Source organism: Lissotriton vulgaris, chromosome 2_1 (assembly GCF_964263255.1).
Source record: "Lissotriton vulgaris chromosome 2_1, aLisVul1.2, whole genome shotgun sequence".
NCBI lineage: Eukaryota > Metazoa > Chordata > Amphibia > Caudata > Salamandridae > Lissotriton > Lissotriton vulgaris.
In genome coordinates, this window is record NC_141687.1 from 330,982,876 (window position 1) to 331,005,532 (window position 22,657).

General features: G+C 41.6%; 1 protein-coding gene across 2 annotated transcripts in view; it reads right to left on the minus strand.

Moving 5' to 3' along the window:
• Positions 1-22,657, minus strand: part of SPECC1 (sperm antigen with calponin homology and coiled-coil domains 1) — a 1,296,450-nt gene that overhangs the window by 520,969 nt on the left and 752,824 nt on the right. For both annotated transcript variants that reach the window (XM_086955068.1, XM_086955069.1), the window contains one exon: positions 11,215-11,368. In XM_086955068.1, coding sequence (XP_086811194.1) covers positions 11,215-11,368 — 154 coding nt within the window. The remainder of the gene's footprint in view (positions 1-11,214; positions 11,369-22,657) is intronic.

A 22,657-nucleotide genomic window follows, 5' to 3' on the forward strand; every position in this document is an offset into this window, starting at 1 on the left:
TGCCTGCAGTCTCCTCAGAACCGTTGCTGATTGACGCATCTGTTATGCAGGTCTTTGCATCAGAAGCCCCTCATTGATGGCATCCTCAATGACAATGCAGGATTTCGCATTGCAGCCCCACAGATCCCTCTGAACCACTGATGTGCAATGCATCCTCAGCACCGGATCTCACAATGCTCTGCAAAGCAGGATAAAAGGTACTTTGATCAGTGGGCCAAACTTGGTTCCTATATTCGGCCCCACACTTCATCATGGTCGGCCTGAACTAGTGACTTTTTGCCAGTCCGGTGCAACCAGATAACTCCAGTTGGCTGTGCATGCTTATTTGCAAATCTGAGGTTCTACTGATTGGATTATTGCAGCTTTAGTCTCAAATAATATACTTTTGATCTATTTTCTAAATTGGTGTGTTCTTTTTCTTGTGGTGCTTTTTCACTTAATTACTGTTTGAAGTGCTGCATGAATACTTTACACATTGCTTCCAAGTTAAGCCTGAATGCTTTGTGCCAAACTACCAGAGGGCTAAGCACAGCTTAATTTGGTGTTTGCTTGTGACTTCACCCTGACAGAAACCCTGACAGAAATTGTGGCTGCTGCTTGAGTAGGGTTTCACCCTCCTCAACCAGTAACCCAGCTTCTAACAATACACATACATATATGACACCTAATTGTGGTTGCCACTGCCTAGGTCTAGTTACCACGTTTCCATAGGAAATAGATTTTTTGGGTTAGTAATAACGTTATTGCTATTTGATGAATCTTCAGGAAGCTTTTCCAAAATAATGACATCCACCCCACATTCTTCCTGGAAAGTTGCAGGGTAATCCATCAAATGGGAACCGAGAAAAAGGCAGGGTCCCAAAATGTGTTTTCCCTGTACAATTTTCCATAGGAACTTTAGACACTGCTTTTGACAAAAAGGTTGAATGGAATTACACCAAATGCGCTCTGATATCCTTCGGGATCTTGTACGCGCTATATAAAACTTTATGAATAAATGAATATAGCAGAAAGCTAGATCTTGATCCATTCCAAATGCATGATTTTTGTGATTTAGTGTAAATCAGTTCTGTGGATGTTTAGAAATTATGGCTCAAAATGTATGTACTCTGTTTTAACACCTCAGGGACTAGGTCTTAAGGCCTTGCATCCAAACCCCTACCATGCACGGCCTTTGGCTTTGCATTGCTGAGGTTGAGCACCCCCGGTGGTGGTTTGGGCTCCTGCAGCAGGTTGGGCTCACAGCCTGGCCGCAGACCATATGCTCAACCACACACTGTACATGGCCTTCGGAAAAAGGTGGCGAGTGGTAGGCTGGCCATGGGGGGTTAGGCACAGGGTCTGGCGCCATGCACGGCGATGGACATGTTACTTTAGGTTAAACAACACAGAACATAATGTAACATTGTAAACTACGAATACCACTGAAATACACTAGTTATAGTTCTCTCAAGTAACTATAACTTGCACCCTCGCCATGCACTGCTTCTACCCTCACATATTACATCACTCATGACATGTTCAATTACTGCATTTATAACTTCCCTAATGACATCTGTAATGACACCATTGACAGCAACACTGTGTATGGCAAGGGCACTAGTTGTAGTTACAGTAGGAAACTAGTAGTGATGGTGATGGCGGAGAAAGTGAAGGAAGGAAAAAAATGTTCACGAAAAGAGAGGTATAGATCATAGAGAGGCACTGAGCTAGAGCAGGTAGGACAGGCGGGAATAAAAGTATTTGGTTCTGTATGTTTTCTACATTGCTAATCCCTTACTACAAGTTGAACAATGAGCTCACACAAGAGGGACTGGGTCACATTTCACTACAAAGGGCTGAGTATAGATGCCTCAATATTAGTAGCCCTTTTTTGGTATTTTTATGGAGCCCAAACTCGACCCTGAGGCATTGGAGCGCTTTACATGAGTACTAGTTACATTACACCATGTGTCATTTTTTGTTTAGGCTCGGGGAGATTATACGATTAGCCCAAAACATTCATGCCGATCGAGCCAAATCAGGGTAGGAGTCTCCTGATTTTGAAGCCAAAAATCTTGTTTTTTTTTGCCCGTCCCCCACTCAAATTGCCTCAGTGGAAGTCAATGTGAGAAATATACTCTCCCGATTATTTTTTCCAAAATCTCCCACTTTCCTCTTCTAAAATGTTGACCCGTGTGCCAGAATCGCAGGATATCGGGACTCGAACCTTGCAACTCCTGGCTCCAAATCACCTTTGTGAGGATCCTCATAGATTTGCTTGCCCCCATTGCCGGAGAGTTAATGTTTACAGTTTTTACATGGGCATGGGGCACATGCTCGAATGAGCAGTTGGGACTAATGGGGGCAAGTCACTGATGCACAGGCCAGCCACACAGTATGAGAGCAAGATATTATTGGGGTTACGAAGGAACATATACAATTATTCAAATAACGTAGGAGTGAAGGTATGGAAAATGTTGCACTACATGAGATTTCTTGTTCGGTGCCTGGATCCTGCTAGCAATGAGGCCTTATTTCATATCCTTGACTTTACAGGCAAAATCACTGATTCCTCAACTGTGACCACAACCTTAAAGGTAATCAATGTCAGAGACGCAGTCCCTCTTCACATTTCACGTTTTACTTTACCTTGCATTCCCTAAACGTATTTTTTAGTGAATCGTGTGTTTCTGTATAAAAAAAATTTATTGCAGCATATAGCTTTTGTGTAGTGCACACTTTGAACTGAAACATTTCTAATTGTCAGGGTGAGAGAAATAGAGAGGATGATGAATGCAATGCAAGTTTGTGGATCTAAAGGTTTTCATACTAAATGCATATCCAATCGTTGGCCTCTGCAGAATGCAGAGAGAGATGGTCACATATGTGCCTACTATAAATGTGGGAAGCGTATAAAGAAGGTAAACAGCTGCCTAAATGTGGATCGTGCCATAGTAATAGAAAATGCAGTGCCAACAGTTGAATGAGAGGGTTCTGTGTCGGAAGGATGGTGAAGTGGAAGAGATTAAATTAAGTACCCACAAAAGAAGAGAGTGAAAAGATGGTGTGGAGGACCAAAGAGATGGTGTGTTATGCGGAGGAAGGACTTCAAAAAAAATGTGGGGAGAAAAAGGTCAAAGTGTCTAACAGAGTGAGAAACTGCAGAGCAAAGTAGGTTACAAGTGAGAACAAGATAAGTGAGACGAGTGTCCACAGACCTTAATAATGTGTAATTAATAACATCATATTTTCAGAATTGAAACATTTTCAGCCAAACTATTATTGTTGCTAAGTTTTTTATACTGCTAAGAAGCATTGACAAAGCCAATAGGTCTAGCCTATTTTAGGCATAGGTAGATTGTTGCCTCCTGCTTCTGCATGCAATTACAGAACACCCACAGAGAGCCCTCCACATACTGGCCAGGTCGCCAACTATGAAGTACAGCATTTTAGTTAACATAATTAAAGCAATCCCCTGAATTACATAGGCCATGTCACTTGGAAATGATCCCTAGTCATGCTTGATTAGCCACGCCCCTTTTACAGACCTCCCCACCTTGTTAATCCTACTTAAATTACTGCTAGTGCACTCTTTCGACGTTTGCTTATTGCATGGTGCAGGTGTGCTGAAGAAATGCTTTCTTTAGGACAACTGGAAGGTATGTAACTGGTGGCACAACATTACAAGATAAATAGAATGTTTTTTGTCTCTTGCTGCAAATTGGGGAGGTGGCCGTAGGGTCAGAAGCAGACCCATGGAAATGCAACCCAACTCAACCTAGTTGTAATCAAAGGCTAGCTGAAGTCAGCCCGCTTTGCTGAATTATGCTGGTTCGGACCGTTAATATGGAGAGGATAATTTCTTGGTGAATGTCAGAGCAAGGCTGTAGCACTCGCACGTACACTTTGCTCACTATTGATGTGTTTTATCTAGGACCCCGATCAATATTGTGACCTCATGCCCCTATGCGGCTATAATCAATACATATCCCTATAATGGCATAACAATCAGAGCCATATTTCAGTAACTCGCCTCTGCAGTCCATGACAGTCCATGACACAGCAGAAGCCACTTCCTTAGATTCCTAGATGGCACACCAAGTTCTTTCGACATACCAAACCCCCAGCAACCTGGGAAAGCCCCGCTTACTTTGTTTTGATTAGTAATAGAACTCCTGCGAGCACTGTAAGAAGGACCAGTTCTTAGTGACATCTTTATTGACGTCTTATGTCCAAAAACGTACGTCAAACTAGGCACCTTTCAGGTATAAATATACCAACGTTGCCTTAAGCAAGCACACGGTGGTGGTGAATACTGGAGCAGAGCAGCTGTCCCCTTGCAGAGAGCCCAGCAGATGCGAGAAGCCCACGGACGCTGCCCCTCCTCCTTGACGCGCTGAGAAAGACGCTGTCTTTTTCTCCTGCCGAGAAAATCCAGCTCCGGCGTTTCCAGCCTACCCTTGCGGGTGACTGGGATATCAAGTCCTGAGAGGAGATACCAGACCTCCTACATTCTATTCCAGAGGTACGGTGCTGACTAAACCCTTAGAGAGAATTCTTGAAACAAACTCTTGGCAAAACCAACTTAACTTAAATTGCTACTTACTTACTCCCTCCCATGTATTAGGCTTAGGTCAGGTACACCGGGGTAGGCGTAGTTAGAAGCACCAGTTGAGGTCATTAGCCAATGTATATATGAATGTATATATTTCATTCATTTTAACTATCTTATGGCTAAGAAACCATATCAATGCTTTTACAGTATTATTTCGTAATACTCCTTTTACTGTACGCACTTTTCATAATAACAAGTCTTGCAATTGTGGCAATTCATTTCTCTTGCATGAGAAGGAAGACTGCTCAAAAAATAATATCATTTATTGAAAACGCCCGTCTCTCTATTCTCTGCACCCTGGTGAAAGTAAATCTGCACAACTGACTGAGTGAAATAGCTGTCTATTGTTTCACACGACTCTAGAGATTGACTCTTATTCTGAGGAGCAAAGCTGTCATGTTTATGCGGTTGTCGGAAGCTGAATCCCTTCTTGTCTGAGCCAGGGAAGCTGATGACTTCCTATTCAGTCAAGAAAGTTTCCAGTAACCTCTGAGCTAGCTGGCGCAAACCTAAATTAAGTCTAACATAGTCAGTAGAGACCTAGAAGACCGCAGTCCTACGTCTACTCTGCTGTTTATGTTATTCCAATGTGCAGGGCCTATAGAGAAAATAGGAACTACACTACACTATTATCTAAAGAGTCTTTTTGTAGAGCACACTCCAGGGTGTACCCAACTACACTTGAAAACAATGTTTCTGAACAAAGGAGCTTGGGAAGAACTCATCATTTTTTTTAAGTTGCATCCCTTAGGCTTGAACACAGCTTTCCAGTGCAGGGGTTAACCCCTTCGATGCTATTGACGGAACGGTTCCGTCATGAGCGTCGGTTGGCCTGTGCTCATGACGGAACCGTTCCGTCATGAACCCGTTGGCTCATTAGAACGTTCAGCACAGCGCAGGAATCTGCGCCGCGCTGAAGGTGTTAAGTCACTGGATTGTTGTCCACAGGGTACTTACTGTCTCAGAATGACAGCATCTGTCCTGCTCTGATAAAGTTTTGAAACTTTTGACTCCCACAGGTCAAGGCTGAGCACCAACATCAAGTTATTTCTGCATGGCCCAGACTAACAATGAGTGCTTAATGGCATTCAAAACTATGCATTGAGTTGAGTTAGATGACATTTATGCACATTCAATACAAGGCACTGAGTTGCTGGTGAGTGCTGAAAAGGCATTTGCAGAGTTGTCTCCTTGGAAGTACCACACTTTAACTAATTAATCCAACTATCCATACTGGCCTTTTCAGCGGTATTGCTTGACATGAAAGTGAGAATTCTGATTTCTTTGTTCAAAGTTATGGGGGTCCCAGAGTGTGGCAATAATACTGCTGCCCTCCTTCTGCAATGCTGGGGTTGCAAATGAGGAAGCTGATACCTTGGGAGATGGCTGCATATATAAACGTGTCTGCTCCAGATAAGAAGGACCGGCCCATAACCACCTCTCGAACAGAACCATTTATGTCTCAGAGAAAATACCAGTCTCATTCTCCCAGAAAAGTACTAGAATCCATCAGGTACAAGAACAGTAGAAGTGCAGGCCCTGAGCTGTGGGATGTTATAGCCCTCTGGCTCACCCTTTCTTTCCCTCTCCCCTTTCACTATGAGATTCTCTGACCCAAGTTCCTAGCTCTATTCTACACAACTTTTCTTTCACATTCCTCTCTCGGTTTTATTTCTGACACTTGTATTCCTCTACTTTGCTCTCTCACTGTCTCTCGGCATTGGTCTCCGTTATGTTTCTTGTTCCTTCCTGTTCCTCTTTTCTCCGTGTGTACCTTTATGTAGGCACATAACTGCGGTAACTCGCGGTATACTGATAACTACAGTTATTTAATACAATTGTATAATGTGGTTTAGCAGTTGTCTAGCCTTTTGCCATTAATAACATGTATTTATTAATATTACCTAACATAATTTTGCTCATCAGATCGACCTCGGAAGGATAAAAGACTGTGTGGGGCTACCAGTAAGCAAACCTGTCAATTTTAGCTTAGACACAGATCTGAACAATGTATGTATTAGTCTACGGGCTATATTATCTGTTTGTGTGTGTGTCTCTTTCTCGCTCTCTCTCTCACGCTGCACAGAGACATTTATTTTGTAATTCTAATAGTTTGTGGATATATTCCTTTGATATTATCAAATTGTTGTAGTCAACGTATTAGATATGAATTTCTTAAACGGTAAGAGCTGTAGTAAAAGTACGTAAAACAGCAAGCCTGGAATGGGATACGATGTGTTATTGCAAGTCTACACCGTTATTGCCCATAATCAATGCACTGCCATCTATGAGGAGATTCATGGTTACCTAGCGGCGTGTACATCTGCGGAGGATTGCAGTCTTCACTACGTATCCCATCCTTTTACATAACATCCTGTTTTATATAGCGCGTATGCACCCCAAGGGGACTCCTTACAGCTGAGGTAGCACTTGTGTTTTCTGTTACCCCACCCAGTGGTTCTAATTTCAATGACATCTGAAGAATGTGAGGCTGAGGAGAATCACTGGAATTCGAACCTTTAACTGCAGATGGAAGGCCAACTTCTGCAGCAAGGGCAAACACCCCAGCTATCTTGTCATTCTTGCTTGCAAGGCAAGCAACAATTGCTCTCCAGCCAGTTTCCTTTCAACTTAAAGCATATGTTGCATGATCACACGAGCCAGTGATTGCAGGAGCCAGTACCCTATGCAAGGCCATGAAGAAAGAAGCTACCATGCGGCCACGCACAATTCACAAAGCACCAGCTTGCTATCCAGTTATGGTCTTCCTTTGACAAGGGGTGTGCAGCCTTACCACAACAGCAAGACAACTGTATGGATATGAAAACAGCAGTACTAGGCACTGTTTGCCTCTGCTTGATTTTTGCCAGCCAAGCAACAATGTGCTGTCCACTGCCATACCATATCGTCAAAACATTGACACAGCATCTGTTAAATAGCAACTCGTCACAGCAGCCTACTTCTAAAGACTCGACAGTGCACCTTGCAGACCTGTCCACGTGCTGCTGATTCTGTGCTTACCAAACAACTATTTGCTCTTCTGTCTCTTATTACGAATCCCAATCAGCATCATTACCGCAGTTATTCAGAGCAGACTGCAGTATCTAGTCCATGGAAAAATAAACAGGATTGATCACTTATCCACATAGCGTCATTCTCCTTTGTCTCCCGATAGCCATGCAGTAATTTGCCATCCAGTCAGTTCCTTCTTGTCAAGGCAACCAAATAGCATAGGCACTGCCATTTGTCACTGTACCCATAATTATATCCAGGGACATCCAAACAACATTTACCATGCTGCCAAGCACTAGAGGCCTCAATTTGATTTTCTGCTAGCCAAGCAAAATATGATGTTCACCTAAGCCTTTATTCTCTTCAAGATTGCCAAGCATATGTTCATCAACGATTCTTTGTAACTACTAGTACCTTATATAGAGATATGTAAAGCATGTATGGTGCACTATCAGCCACTTTTTTGATTCCATACTCTTTATGTATCAAATTACCCATGGGTCAGTCTTTTCATAGCAGGATGTCCAGTCACCATCAGAACCACATCTGCTCATGGCTACAGCTAATATTTCATCTATTGACGCTTGCGCACTAGCCCTCTGTTTCAGTTTACTGATCGTTAAGTTCCTTCCCCTTTTGAAGGGCGCCATGCAACAACATCATAATAGCTACATCTGACAGAATCTTCCACCAATCAAAGTACCACTTTACACCCACTGTTCTCTTCTCATCAATCATGCAGCATCATTATGGAAGACAGTATCTTTTTCCCTGTGAGTAAAATCTTCCTTTCTACCCTCTAGACAACCCTTAACTCTCAAGCCAAAACCTTGCCACTCAATTTGGTGCCCATCTTTTCTTAACACTAAAATACTCTCAGTACACTAAATGGGGAGCAAGTGCCCAATTGACACAAGTAGTTTATCTGCGATGTGCACTCTTAGCTGTAGGAATAAATAATGCTAGTAAACTCAGGAAGGTGTAATGCCTCCTCACCTGGGGTAAGCAGGTAAACTTATGCTGAACATTATGTGCTATTAACCTTCTCATTATATAACACTTATTAACTATTTGACGATTTCAATGTGCCAAGATTATTTTCCATTGGTTATCACTATTTAAAAGGTTCATAAAGCATGCTCCATTACCTCAACCGTATTTCTGAAAACCTTGTCTGACACTGACAAAGTACATAGAAGCATTTTTAATACTATTTGAATAAAATATGTTTGTTTATAGAGTATTTCATTTGCAGCTGCTAGGGATTTTCCAACCTCTTTGTGTGATGCAACCAACCAAAGATCAAGTACATTACTTCAAGTGATGGAACTGTGTCAAAGGGCTATGTCATATCACTTCCTGTGACATCATAAGTGTCCAAAGGTAACACAAGATAACTTCTTGTGATGTCATTGTGTCAAAGGTCTTGTGATGTCACTTCCTGTGACATCATCAGGCGAAATCAAAGGGTGTGTGATGTCACTGCCTTACCTCAGTGGCAGAACATTCGAAGTATATGCTGGAGAATCCACCTCCAGGTGCTTACCCCTGAGGTATGGAGTACCTAAGGGATCTTCCCTGAGTCTTACCTTATTCAAAGTGTATAAGAGGCCGCAGGCGGATATCATCCTGCCCTTCGGAATAAAAATTGTCACCTACGCGGAGGATACCCAGCTGGTAGTTTCCCTGAATCACATGTACAATGCTCCTTCGACCTTGAATCCTGCTTGGGAAAGGTGGCAACCTGGATGCAACACTCCTGCCTCAGGGTTAATGAAGACAAATCTGAAATAATGTATTTGGGCAATCAGCCCTACGCGGACCTCAAACTGCAATGGCCAACATGTCTGGGACAAGCACCCACCCCAAAGACTAAGATTAAAAGCCCGGGGGTATAGCTCAATAAAGCATTAAAATTTGATCACCAAACTGTGAAAGTGGCCGGTATTTGTTAAGCCATCCTCAGAATGTTGAGGAAAATTCTTCTTTTCCTCCCTATGGGGGCAAGGAGAACTATGGTCCAGGCCCTGGTCGTCTCGCGCTTGGACTATGGAAACTCATTGTATCTGGGGATGGCGAAATCTACCATAAGGAAACTCCAAGTTACCCAGAATTGCGCAGCTAGGATGCTGCTTGGGACTCCCAGAACTAAATTGTCTGAAGGCCCTACACTGGCTACCCATTCTGGAGAGGACCAAATTCAAATCCTTCTCTATAGCCCACAAAACCGTAATCGGCAAAGGTCCCTATATCTATAAGTTCCATCATTACTTTCTATCATCCCAAGAAATCTCTCCGCTCTGCGAGCCTGAGCATGTCCGTCATCCCAAAAATCCGAAGGATGCAAAGTGGGGCAGCTCATTCTCATACTGCATAGCCAGGCTCTGGAATACCTTTCCCCGCAGTTACGTTCAGGGATCCATCTTCTCACCTTCCGAGAGCACTTGAAAACATGGTTATTTCAGAACATCAACCTGTAAGCTTCATTCCTTAGGATAGCTACGTGCTTTAAGAAATACTAACTAATAATAACTTCCGCTACCCCAGGAATTTTGGCAAATTGACGGTGTTTGATTGGATGTCCAGGTCATCGCTCAAATTGAATGGCTCAAAAACAGAGGTGATGATCTTGGGCCAGTCAAGTTTTGCCCTCTCGCCGAGCAGCTGGCCCAACTGCATGGGCACCCCGCCTGACCCAAAGAAGGAGATCAAGAGCCTGGGGGTCTGGCTGGAGCCGGATTTGTCCTTTAGGACACACGCCAAGAAGACCGCTGGCGTGTGTTATGGAATGCTCCGGTCGGCCCGTAACGTTCTCCCCCTGTTACCAGAACTCTCCCGGAAGCTGTTAGTCCAAGGTCTAATCATCTCGCGCCTGGACTACAGTAATGCGCTCTTTCTCGGAGCACCGGAGTCAACGTTCAAGATCCTGCAACAAGTGCAGAACGCGGCAGCAAGGCTGCTGATGAACGTTCCGGCCAGGCAGTCAGCCAGGCCCGCTTTAAAAGCACTCCACTGGCTCCCTATCCGAGAGAGAGTTACCTTCAAGGCCCTCTGTATTGCCCACAAGAGCATACAGGGGACAGGACCAGCCATTCTGAAGGATATGATCCGGCCCTACAAGCCCACAAGAGCTCTACGCTCTGACAACAAACACCTCCTTCAGACAAAGAGAATTAGGAGAGCCCGTTCAGGTGGCAGGAGTTTTTCCATCCATACAGCGCGGGCCTGGAACTCCCTCCCATTCTCACTACGTTCTGAACCAAATCTTCTCAGGTTCCGGAAACATTTGAAAACCTATCTATTTCCGGAATAATTTTAGCTCTTTCTGCTCTGTAATGGCAGCTTGCTCTAGGTCTCTATAAGCGCTGGGATGCCCCTGGGTAACCGTGCGCGGTACAAAATTCGTTATTAATAATAATAATAATAATAATAATTAGTTTCAAACTATAGCATCTTAGTGCCTCAGCACCTACAAGTAATTTAGTCCTGCAGTGTATGCATAGTAAGCACCATAAACCAATATAGTCCAGTAACTTGTTGCTTCTCCATTGACAACATCTTATGTTATTTGCTTTTCCTGTAACCTAAAAGATAATGATTCTCACCTGAGCTTGCTCTGAGGTATAAATCGGTTTCCAGTGAAAGAGGACACTCTGGAACTGTAGCCTAGTGGCAGAGGCTTGTGTAGAGACTCCAAAGATGGACTCTTGCGTAAGTAAAAGTCTGGGCGAGGCTTTGCATCTCTGCTTCTCAGAAGGTCTGCGAGGAGGGAAAAGAAATTGTTTAACCACCTTATCTTTAGAAAACTACTCAAGAATTGGCTCTTCCCCACATAACCACCATAGGTAAACAGATAGAAATATACAGCATATCTCTCTGTGTATAAGCATTTATTTGTACTATGGATATGTACCTATGTATTTGTATTGCTGTGTATAAATGTGTAGAATAATTATGTTTGAAAATAAATAATATATAGATATTCATTAGTTCCGCTTAACAAATTTACATATTACTGATAGTTACATTAGTCTATGTTTTAACAGGGATATAAGTGATTTCATAAAAAAGAATCTTGTCATAACTATTTATCTACAATTGCTTCACTATTGATCTACAAAAATGGGTATATATATATATATATATATATATATATATATATATATATATATTATTATTATTATTTTTTTCGCTCCTTCCCTCGAGCTTTATCAAGGAAATCCACACTCGCGGGGGAGGTTCACACAGATGTTTTTATTCTTTACAGGACCAGCAGCAACAGACGCGTTTTGGTGAAATGCCTTTTTTGATGTGTCCGGCACCCCAGAAACGCCATGTTTATCAATGTTCTGGCTCGCATTAAAACAGTGAAAGGACTATCGGCAATATTCTTACATTAGCACCATCTTTAAACATCTCACTTCTGAACTACATGTATATACATAGTTACAATTCTAAGTTCAAATCGAGGTTTACACTTGTCATCCATAGCGGAGGTCACCGATATTGAGTCAGGTGACTAACAAGCTGGAAGATCCGTGGAAAGGAGGAATATGCAGACTCTTTTCCACGACGAATTCCGAATAATCCGCCAATACTGACTACGCAGGGGCAAAAACAAACCGCCGGAAAGAAGCGAAGAAAAACCCGACGAGCTGGGGGAGGCAGGAAAAAGAAAGACACGTAGATGGGTGAATCGCAGAAGGACAACGAAGAGACAATAAACACGATGAATCTGACTGTGGTCAATTTAAAGGATCAGACTCTCACTAAAACAGAAGAAAAGGTTCTAAGCCTTGGGTTAACGTTCTGTCCGAGCAATCATTTAGAAATACGCAGACCAGAATTGATCTTTTCAACTTTGTGCGTAGGTTAAAACTCCACAAGTATTTTAAATTAATATCAAGTGTGAAAGATTCAAAAATGACAGCCACAAGGTTAACTGACACAGACTTATTAATTGGAAAAGATTTGGTAGCAGTTGAACTCCTTGAAAGTCTGCGGTTAGAAACAGTGTAGCCAACAAGGATATGGCAGAAAGAGCCATAGAAGTGGGAATTGAACAAGATCGAGAAGAAAGTCAGTTTAGGCCCACTACACTCTTCAATCCAAAAATACCTTATGATGGAATCGATGTCTTCTCGGAAGCAATGGTAAGCGATCTTTTGAAGTTTAGGCGGAAGAATAACACCAAAATGGAAACCGCTATATGTAACTTGTCCAGAGTGGAGAGAACTGCGCTTGACAACTTGATGCAGCATAAGAACACAATAATAAAACCCTCGGACAAGGGGGGAAATGTAGTGTTACAAACTAGGGAGCAATATATCATGGAGGGTTTACGACAATTGTCGGATGAGAAGTGCTATCAGAAAACCACCAACGCACTTTACCAAAATATAAATAAAAGTTTATGATCAACTAATCCACAAATGGTATAACACGAAGATGTTGGGGCCTGATGAGCACTTGGTACGTAGCTCAAATCCTGTGACTCCCACCTTTTATCATATCCCCAAATTACACAAGAACAGTTTACATCCGCCCGGAAGACCCATCGTATCAGCTTTGAAAGGACTGACAGAACATTTGTCAATGTTCATCGGTCATTTTTTATCTTCCTTTGTGGCCCAATTGGATTCTTACATTAAAGACACCAAAGATTTCTTGAACAAGATTGCTAAAGTGACATGGGACCCCATATAACAATTAATGGTATTAGATATCACCAGTCTCTATACATGCATAGATCATGGAGATGGGGTAAAAGCTGAAAGATCTTACCTAGATAAACGACAATTGCGGTATGCAGAGCACAACTTGATGTTGATAGAATTCATACAATTCTGTCCTAACAACAACATCTTCTTATTTGAAGATAGGTATTACAGACAGCTGACTGGTACGGTGATGGGCACCTGCTTCGCCCCCAGCTATGCAAACTTGTTCGTTGGAAGGTGGGAGGAGCAGGTGCCCAGAACCTACAAGGAGGGCAGTGAGAAGGGGTCATTAATAAAATGGTATTGATGACCTGTTCATCGTATGGCAAGGTACGGTTGAGACGGCTCTTGGATATATCGGTTTGCTAAATATCAATGATGTCAACTTACACTTCTCAGATTCTGTAAGTCCAGTGGCAGTGGACTATATGAACCTGAGGGTGTTCATTGAAGAGGAAGTGTAAGAGGGGGAGACAGAGTCCGCAAATTATGTAAACTAGAGTCCAGGTACATAATTGATTTACTTACAAAATACCCACGAGGATTAAACAGTGTAGAAGAATTAGCAGTACATATAGGCACATGAGCATGAGGTCATTGCTGTCAGTACAAATACTATATGTCCACTGCATCTTTGTAATTTTGTTGTGCCTGTTCATCATGAGTCTGCCCAGTACTAGTAATCTAGTCATTCTTATTTTGTGCCGTTGGCCCTTTGCTCTTTGCTCTTTGCCGTCTGTATTTTGTTCATTCTTATGCTGACTTATTTATTTGTTTATTAGCTTTGCTATGAACATATGTTAATTAGAAGTGACATTTATCTAGTTGGCTAACAAGATAATATAATGAATTAGAATGAATTGAATTTAGTTGTTAGACACTCTTGAAACCACGATAAAACTGAAAACAAAAACATGAGAAATGAGGATATAGATGTATTATTACTGCAGCCTCTTATAGAATAGGATGTGTAGAATGGCAAGTAAAGACTGGCTATCATAGGTGATTTGCTATTACACTGAAAGGATACTAGCCGATCCACCGCTTTATGAAGAACACTTGCAATTAACTGCCTAATATAAGATTAATGTTAGGACAAAGTACTTTGCAAAATTGCACAAAATGTCTACAAGTCATCTCTTGTTAATCAATGAGAGGTGCTGTGAAAGCAGATACACGGCAATAGAAAACAAAGAATAAGGTATGCGCGTCATGCAAGGCAGTAAGATACATGCGGTATATATTTGCAAAGAACTGTAAAATGTGTTAACATGCACGGATTACAGTTATGGATGACAAGTGTAAACCTCGATTTGAACTCAGAATTGTAACTATGTGTATACATGTCGTTCAGAAGTGGGATGTTTAAAGATGGAGCTAATGTAAGAACATTGCCGATAGTCCTTTCACTGTTTTAATGTGAGCCAAAACATTGATAAACATGAGGTTTCTGGAGTGTCGGTAACATCGAAAAAGGCATTTCGCCGAAACGCGTATGTTGCTGCTGGTCGTGTAAAGAATAAAAACATCTTTGTGAACGTCCCTCGCGAGTATGGATTTCCTTGATAAAGCTCGAGGGAAGGAGCAAAAACAAATTTGCGGTGTCCACAATCCACAAGTCCGCACCCGCCTGTGAATGCTCCCGTTGGTTTTGTGGAATTGTGTTTTGTGGAATTGGAGCGAATATATATGTATATATATATATATATATATATTATATATATATCTAATTCCAAAGATCCATAACGATAGTATTAAACCACCGGGAAGGCCCATTATTTCGGCCCGGGGTGGGACATTTGAAAAGGAGTCCCGCTATATTGATCATTTCCTTCAAGATTTTGTAAAGTCCTTGCCATCCTATATCAAAGACACAATGGACTTTTTGCAGAAAATTAAGACAATAGTGTGGAAAACTGAATATTTTTTAATCACACTGGATGTAACTGCACTCTATACGAGTATTAACGATGTTGATGGGTTGAGGGCAGTTAAATATTTTCTCAGCAAAAGACCAGTATGTATGTTGGAACATAACAAAATGTTGATGGAGATGTTGGAAATGTGTTTGAATAACAATTACTTTCTTTTCCAAAACCAAATGTTCCAGCAATTGAGGGGAGTGGCAATGGGGGCCTGCTTCTCCCCCAGTTACTCGTGTTTACACATGGGGCTGTGGGAGGAGCAGGTTCTGGGCAAAGCCTTTGCAGAGATTATGTCCAGCAATGTGGCAGCGTGGTACAGATTCATAGATGATCTTTTTATAATATGGAAGGGGTCATCTAGTGAAGCTGAACAATTCATCAAAGACATCAACAACAATGAATTAAATTTGAACTTCACAGGTACTATAAGTGACAACAAGGTCAATTTTTTAGACGTAGAAGTATACATAGAAGGAGGGGAACTGCAGACCAAGTTACATCGTAAGGAAACTGCGGGCAATACAGTCCTCCATGCGTCTAGTCAGCACCCCAACCACCTAATCCGAAGCATCCCCTATGGGGAGATGCTGAGGATTAGAAGAATCTGTAGTACAGATGCTGCCTGTCTAACAGCACAAAATGACAGTAAAACAAGGTTCTTACAAAGAAGCTATTCAGAGAGTTTGGTGCAAAAGGCAATGGAAAGGGCCAATAAAGCTAAGATTATTCCCACCACAGAAGTAAATGTGGAGGTAGAACATATAGCGACAAAGAATGCTGGTAGCCAACCTAGACTCATTATTGAGTATAGTCGCCAACACAGGCAATTACAAAACATTGTCAGAAAGAACTGGCGTATAATCACAGGGGACCCTGTGATTGGAAAAACGGTGGCGAATTTTCCAGCAATAACGTACAGTCGCGCCAGATCCATGAATGACATGCTGGTAAAGAGCAGCCCAGAAGTATCAATCAAGGATAACTGGCTTGGAAAAAGCAAGGGTTTATTAAAGTGCGCCGTGTGTAAGGCATGTACCATAGGAAAAAACAAAACATCATACAGGTCCCCATTCAAAGAAGCTGAGATTCCAATTACGAAAAAGATAACATGTAAATCGGATCATGTTATTTATGTATTGGAATGCGGTTGTGGGCTGTGTTACGTGGGTAGCACCAAGCTACAAGTACACAAGCGCATATTGCAGCACATGAGAGCGGTAACCCATAATGATGAAGCTTACCCTGTGGCAAGACATGTGAACTTATGCCACAGAGGAGATGTGAACTGCCTCAAGTATTATGCAATTGACATGGTACAGCCACTTCGTAGAGGGGGCAACAGGGAAGCATATTTAAGACTACTTGAAACCCGATATATTCTGGAGCTCGATACCAAGACTCCAAATGGCCTTAATGCGACGGAAGATCTATATACATGTCTTTAAATATCAATTATAAAGTGATATTTGTTATAGATCGGTCTAGAGATACTTATGCCCAGTAGCAGTTTTGGGCAAGCCAGTCAGTCAGTCAGAGAATTTATATAGCGCACTACATACCCAGAGGGTCTCAAGGCGCTTAGAAAGGGGAGGAGGATTACTTGTCAAATATCCACGTTTTAAGTTGCTTTCTGAATGCTAGGTGGTTCTGGGTAAGGCGAAGGTAAGCGGGGAGTGAGTTCCATGTTTTAGCAGCCAGGTATGAGAAGGATCTGCCTCCCATGGTGGTCTTGTTGATGCGAGGTACAGTGGCGAGGGCTTGGCTGGAAGAACGTAGTTGGCGAGAGGGGGTGTAGAAGGACAGTCGTGAGTTGAGGCATTCTGGTCCGATGTCGTAGAGTGATTTGTGTGCGTGGGTTAGCAGTCGGAAAGTGATCCTCTTATTGACGGGTAGCCAGTGTAGGTCTTTAAGGTGACCAGAGATGTGTTCGTTGCGTGGGATGTCTAATATGATCCTGGCTGAGGCGTTTTGGATTCGTTGGAGTTTTTTCTGGAGTTTAGCGGTAGTGCCTGCGTAGAGGGTGTTTCCGTAGTCTAGTCGGCTCGTGACCAGAGCATGGGTGACTGTTTTCCTTGTTTCGGTGGGGATCCAGCGAAATGTTTTTCTGAGCATGCGAAGAATGTTGAAGCAGGAAGAGGATACGGCGCTAACAAAAACTAATAAAACATCTAGTACTGCCTGGTTTTAAACAAATTTCAGTTTAATTATACACTATGAGAAACCACACGATTTGTTCTTAAAGTACAGGATCAATATTGATTTCCCAGGCAATGTAGTAGCAGTAATCAAGAAGTCAATAAAGCCCACTTGGGCGAAGTACAAAGTACCCTCCCTCATGCCATACTCAAGTCCAGACCGAATAGAGTTTAGCGGCCAATATTTGCACTTTATTTGCCAACTTTGCCCACAAATTACTTCATTTATCGAATGTAACAAATATGGATTCAATGTATTTTACATATGTGTTCAGAAATTTCGATAATATTATAAAAGGTGTGTATATGCAATGAAATACTAAAAATAGTGTTGGTGTATATAGATGTTATTGCTGCTAAAATGGAAAATGTTTAATATTTTAAAATTGCAACTTTGCACATATTTATATATATTTTATACATTTCTATATATTTATTGTGAATTTTGCACATGTCTCTTGAGTATTAACAATGAGGGAGTTGCCAAAAAAAGATACTATAAAGTAATGAAAATGCTAACGCAAAAATTCTTTCAATGCTTAAAAGCTTTGGATTAGGCTGAAGTATGTTGTTTATCTCTATAGGCCTGGGATCATGTGATCGTTTCCTGTACTACAAATCACGAGGTGAATCACGACCATGTCATGTGATCAAGGGCTCCAGGGCCCGAAACGCGTCATGGCGGACAAGAGGGTGCACGATGAATAAAAATATGCGCTAAAGAAACCTGGTTGGGTCCGTTTCGTTATTTTGTTTCCAGTCTTTGGTACAAGCAACGAAGTTCTTGATAGATATATATATATATATGTTATGTTATTTACATTTCTACAGCGCACAGCTGCCCCAGCAAAGGGGCGTCCCGGCGCTTTGACCATCAGAAAAAAAAAAACAGACTGTCATGAAGAGAATAAGGAAACAGATACAGTGGCAGGAGCAAACAACGAATTAGGGCCTAGGCTGGAACAGGTGCGTTTTGATCGCCTTCCTAAAAGAAAGGAGATGGAGTTCCAAAGCTTTGCCGCCAGATAGCGGAAGGACCGCCCACCGCCTCTATAACGTTTGAAACGTGGTACTATTACCAGGTTTTGGCCCATAGACCTCAAAGAGCGGGAGGGAACGTAAGATGTTAACAGGTTCTCAAGGATTTGAGGGGAGGACTGTTTGAGAATCTTGAAGTATAGACAAAGAGTCTTAAATTCTATCCTTTGAGCCATTGGGAGCCAGTGGAGCTTCCGGATGGTTTCCTTCGCCGAGCAGAACCTAGGTAGGCCCACCAAGGCTCTAGCGGCAGCGTTCTGAACGCGCTGCATCCTTGTAACTTCAGCTTGATTAGCCCCCAACAGGAGAGAACTGTCATAGTCCAGCCAGGATAATATGCTGGCCTGTATTATGAGCGGTCTAGTGGGAGTATCGAAAAATTTCAGGATTGGCCTGATCCCAAGTAGAATGCCAAAACACGTGGCAGCAACTTTTTTGGTGTGTCCAAAGAAACTGAGGGAGGGGTCTAACCATACACCCAGATTTATTACCTCAGTCACTGGTACAGGTGTCTTGCCCAAGACCGAAGGCCACCACTGATCACCCCATAGATAGCTGTTTTTGCCAACAATTAAGACCTCCGTTTTATTGGCATTTAGCTGGAGACAGTTAGCTGTCATCCAGCCAGCCACTGCTGCCAGACCGTCCCTGAACCTAGAGGCCTCGAGGTCAGATTCCCCAGAAAGCGCAACCGCCAGCTGCGTGTCGTCAGCATAAGAGACCATAGTCATGCCCCAGTGCTTGGCGACCGCAGCCAGCGGCTGCACAATCAGATTGAACAACGTGGGGCTGAGAGCCGGCCCCTGAGGCACTCCCTGCTCAGTAGGATAAGCTTGGGATTTGAATGAAGGTGTAGCGACCCTAAATGATCTGCCTGACAGGAATGAGCTGAACCATACGAGGGCCATGTCCGAGATCCCAGCCTCTTCCAGGCGGTGTAGCAGTACTGCGTGCGAGATCGTGTCAAACGCGGCACTGAGATCAAGTAGGACCAGTGCCGCGGTCTGACCAGCATCGAGCATGGAGCGAAGGTGTTCAGTCATAGCAAGTAGAGCAGTCATGGTGCTATGACCTGCCCGAAACCCGTTCTGGGAGATATCGAGGATGTTGGCCAACTGGAGATGTTTAGTCAATACGGTATTAGCGTATGCTTCGGCCACCTTGGCTGCCCAAGGGATATATATAAATATATATATATATATATTTGTTGGTTTTGTGGAATTGGAGCGAATATATATATATATATATATATATATATATATATATATATATATATATATATATATATATATATATATATATGACAAACAAGTCCTTGAGAAGCAGCATACCAGGGCAAAAGTCTCCCCCAACGCTTCTTAACAGGAACGGACCACAACGAAAGGTAGTTCTTTTAAAGTGCTGTTTTATTTTCCATCAACATGACACGTTTCGACTAGGTCACCCCAGTCTTGATCACATGACATCCTTGAAAAGCCCACACCCTTAAATACCTCGTGGCTGCAATGCACACACTCCCAATATGGTATAGAAATAGAGAGCAGACTATAATTTTAAAGTGCTAAATAAATAACACACAATGTCATAAAAATCAATGGAAAATCCAGGGCAAGTGCCCTAATCAATTATGAATATCCGCAAATAACTATTTCACAATGAAATTAATATACCACAGAAGAAAACAAAGAGCCAATAAGAAGGTACACCCAAAGTGAAAGGACTAAATGTAAAAATTATCACAATATTAGCCCCAAAAAATTCAATTAAAATCAGATGAGCAGATGCGAAAAAACATATCAAAATACAGCAACACATGATGTCATAGGCCAATCGAAAAAATATTGGGAAATTACAGTGATATAAATTTTGGAGTTATATCTAGCGTCATTAAATATCTGTAATATAGCTATCATATATAGAGAGAATATAGATCACAATAAACATTTATATATGTGGCCAATTCATTATACCCCTGCCAGAGAATCATTAGTAAAACTAAGAACCCAGTTAAACCAATAAAAACTCATAAAACTTGAGTAAAATACATATAGCCAATAAGTACAATAAATATTACATTTGTATGTCTAAAACTCAACAATGATATATATACACACACAAGTATTCAAATATAAATAAAATTTGATTAATATTAAAAATCCATTCAATAAGCAGCAGAATCACAAAGATAATATTTCATCATATAGGTAAAAAATAGATAGAAACATCTCCAAATTGATTGTAAACCTAACAGACTATAATGAGTAGTTTAGAGAAAGTTGACTAAATCTTCCCCAGTATTGAGCCCATTTGGCATTTTAGTATTAAGGCGCACAATATATTGACTTTCTAATTGACGAAGTTTCTTTTCACGATTTCCTCCTCTTATAGACTTAGGAACTGAGTCAATAACAAAATATTTCAAATCCTGAAGTTTATTTTGATGCACTAGTTTAAAATGTCGGGCAACCGGATAAGAGGGGTCTGAATTAACGATTGCCCGTAAGTGCTGCAAAATACGATTAAAAACAGGAAGTTTTGTGCTGCCGACATAGCATAGTTGACAACTACATTCTAAAATATAAACCGCAAAATCAGTTTTACACGTAAAATAGCCTGCAATTTGGTTAGGCATATTAGAAAAAGGATCAGTAAAAGTCTGTTTGTTTGTCCCAAACTTGCATGCACGGCATGAACTGCATTTAAAAAAACCTTTCTTATTTGTGAGCCAGTTAACAGAACCAACTGACTCAGGGCTAGTTCTAACCAATGCATCCCTCATAGAGGGTGCTCTCCTAAAAGTGATTGTAGGTTGTGTTGCAAGTTCTGGAGCTAATACTAGATCCGTTTTTAAAATAGGCCAATGTTTATTAACAATCTTTCTTACTTCTCTTTCTTGACTACTAAACGTGGTAATGAGCCTCACCACAGGTTTTGCTTGGACCAAAGAAATTGGAGAAGCTTCTTCTGAATTAGAAACCTCATCAGATGAGGTCACTTTATTCAATTTGGCCAATGGCAGTTGCAAAATTTTTGGTTCATATCCTCTGGCGAGAAACCTATTCTTAGATTCAGTAAGACAAGTATTCAAATCTTCTTTTCTGCTGCATATTCTTTGAATTCTTAAAAACTCCCCATAAGGGATACTTTTAATAAGGTGCTTAGGATGAGCACTATTGGCATGGAGTATTGAATTACCAGATGTAGCCTTTCTGTGTAGTTTGGTACAGATGACACTCTCTTCTATAAAAATCTCAACATCCAAAAACTCTACTTTTATGTTACTTATTTGAGCAGTGAATTCAAGATTAAGTGAATTGACATTAATCCTACTCACAAACTCCAATGCAGATTCTTTGGAACCTTTCCAAATGACACAAACGTCATCGATGAATCTCCACCATCGAATGACGTGGTCAGTGAGCTCTTTCTTAAAGGTCTGAGCTAGGACGTGCTTCTCCCACCAGCCTACGTGTAAACACGCATAGCTAGGGGAGAAGCACGCCCCCATCGCAACACCTCTCAGTTGCTAGTACAATTCCTTATTAAAAATAAAGAAATTGTTGGTGAGACAAATCTCTGTCATACGCAGCAACATTTTCGTGTGTTCATTATAACAGACATTTCTATCTGATAAAAAATAACTTATAGCATTTAAACCAGCCAGATGATCGATACTGGTATATAATGAACAGATGTCCATCACTAGAAAGTGGTAATCTTCTTCCCACTCAACCTCTTTTAATTTTTCCAAAAAATGACCTGTGTCCCTGATAAACGATGGAAGGTTAGTAACATAATCATGAAGAAAGAAATCAACATATTTTGACATGGCCTCCAATAGACTCCCTTGAGCAGAGATTATTGGACGGCCTGGTACTGGCATGATTTGTTTATGGACCTTGGGCAGAAGGTATAATGTGGGAGTAATAGGGAACTCAGTTTTAAGAAAATTAAATTCATCCTTATTAATTAGTCCCTCCCTCTTCCACTGCAAGAGTTCTTTTAGAACATTCTCTTTAACTTTAAGTAAAGTGGGAAAGGCTACCTGCTTGTAACAATTAGTGTCACTAAGCTGTTTCTTAGCCTCATCCATATATGCTGCCCGAGGCCACTCAGGCCAGAGAACAACATTCCCACCTTTATCAGCTTTATTAACAATGATGTTTTTTT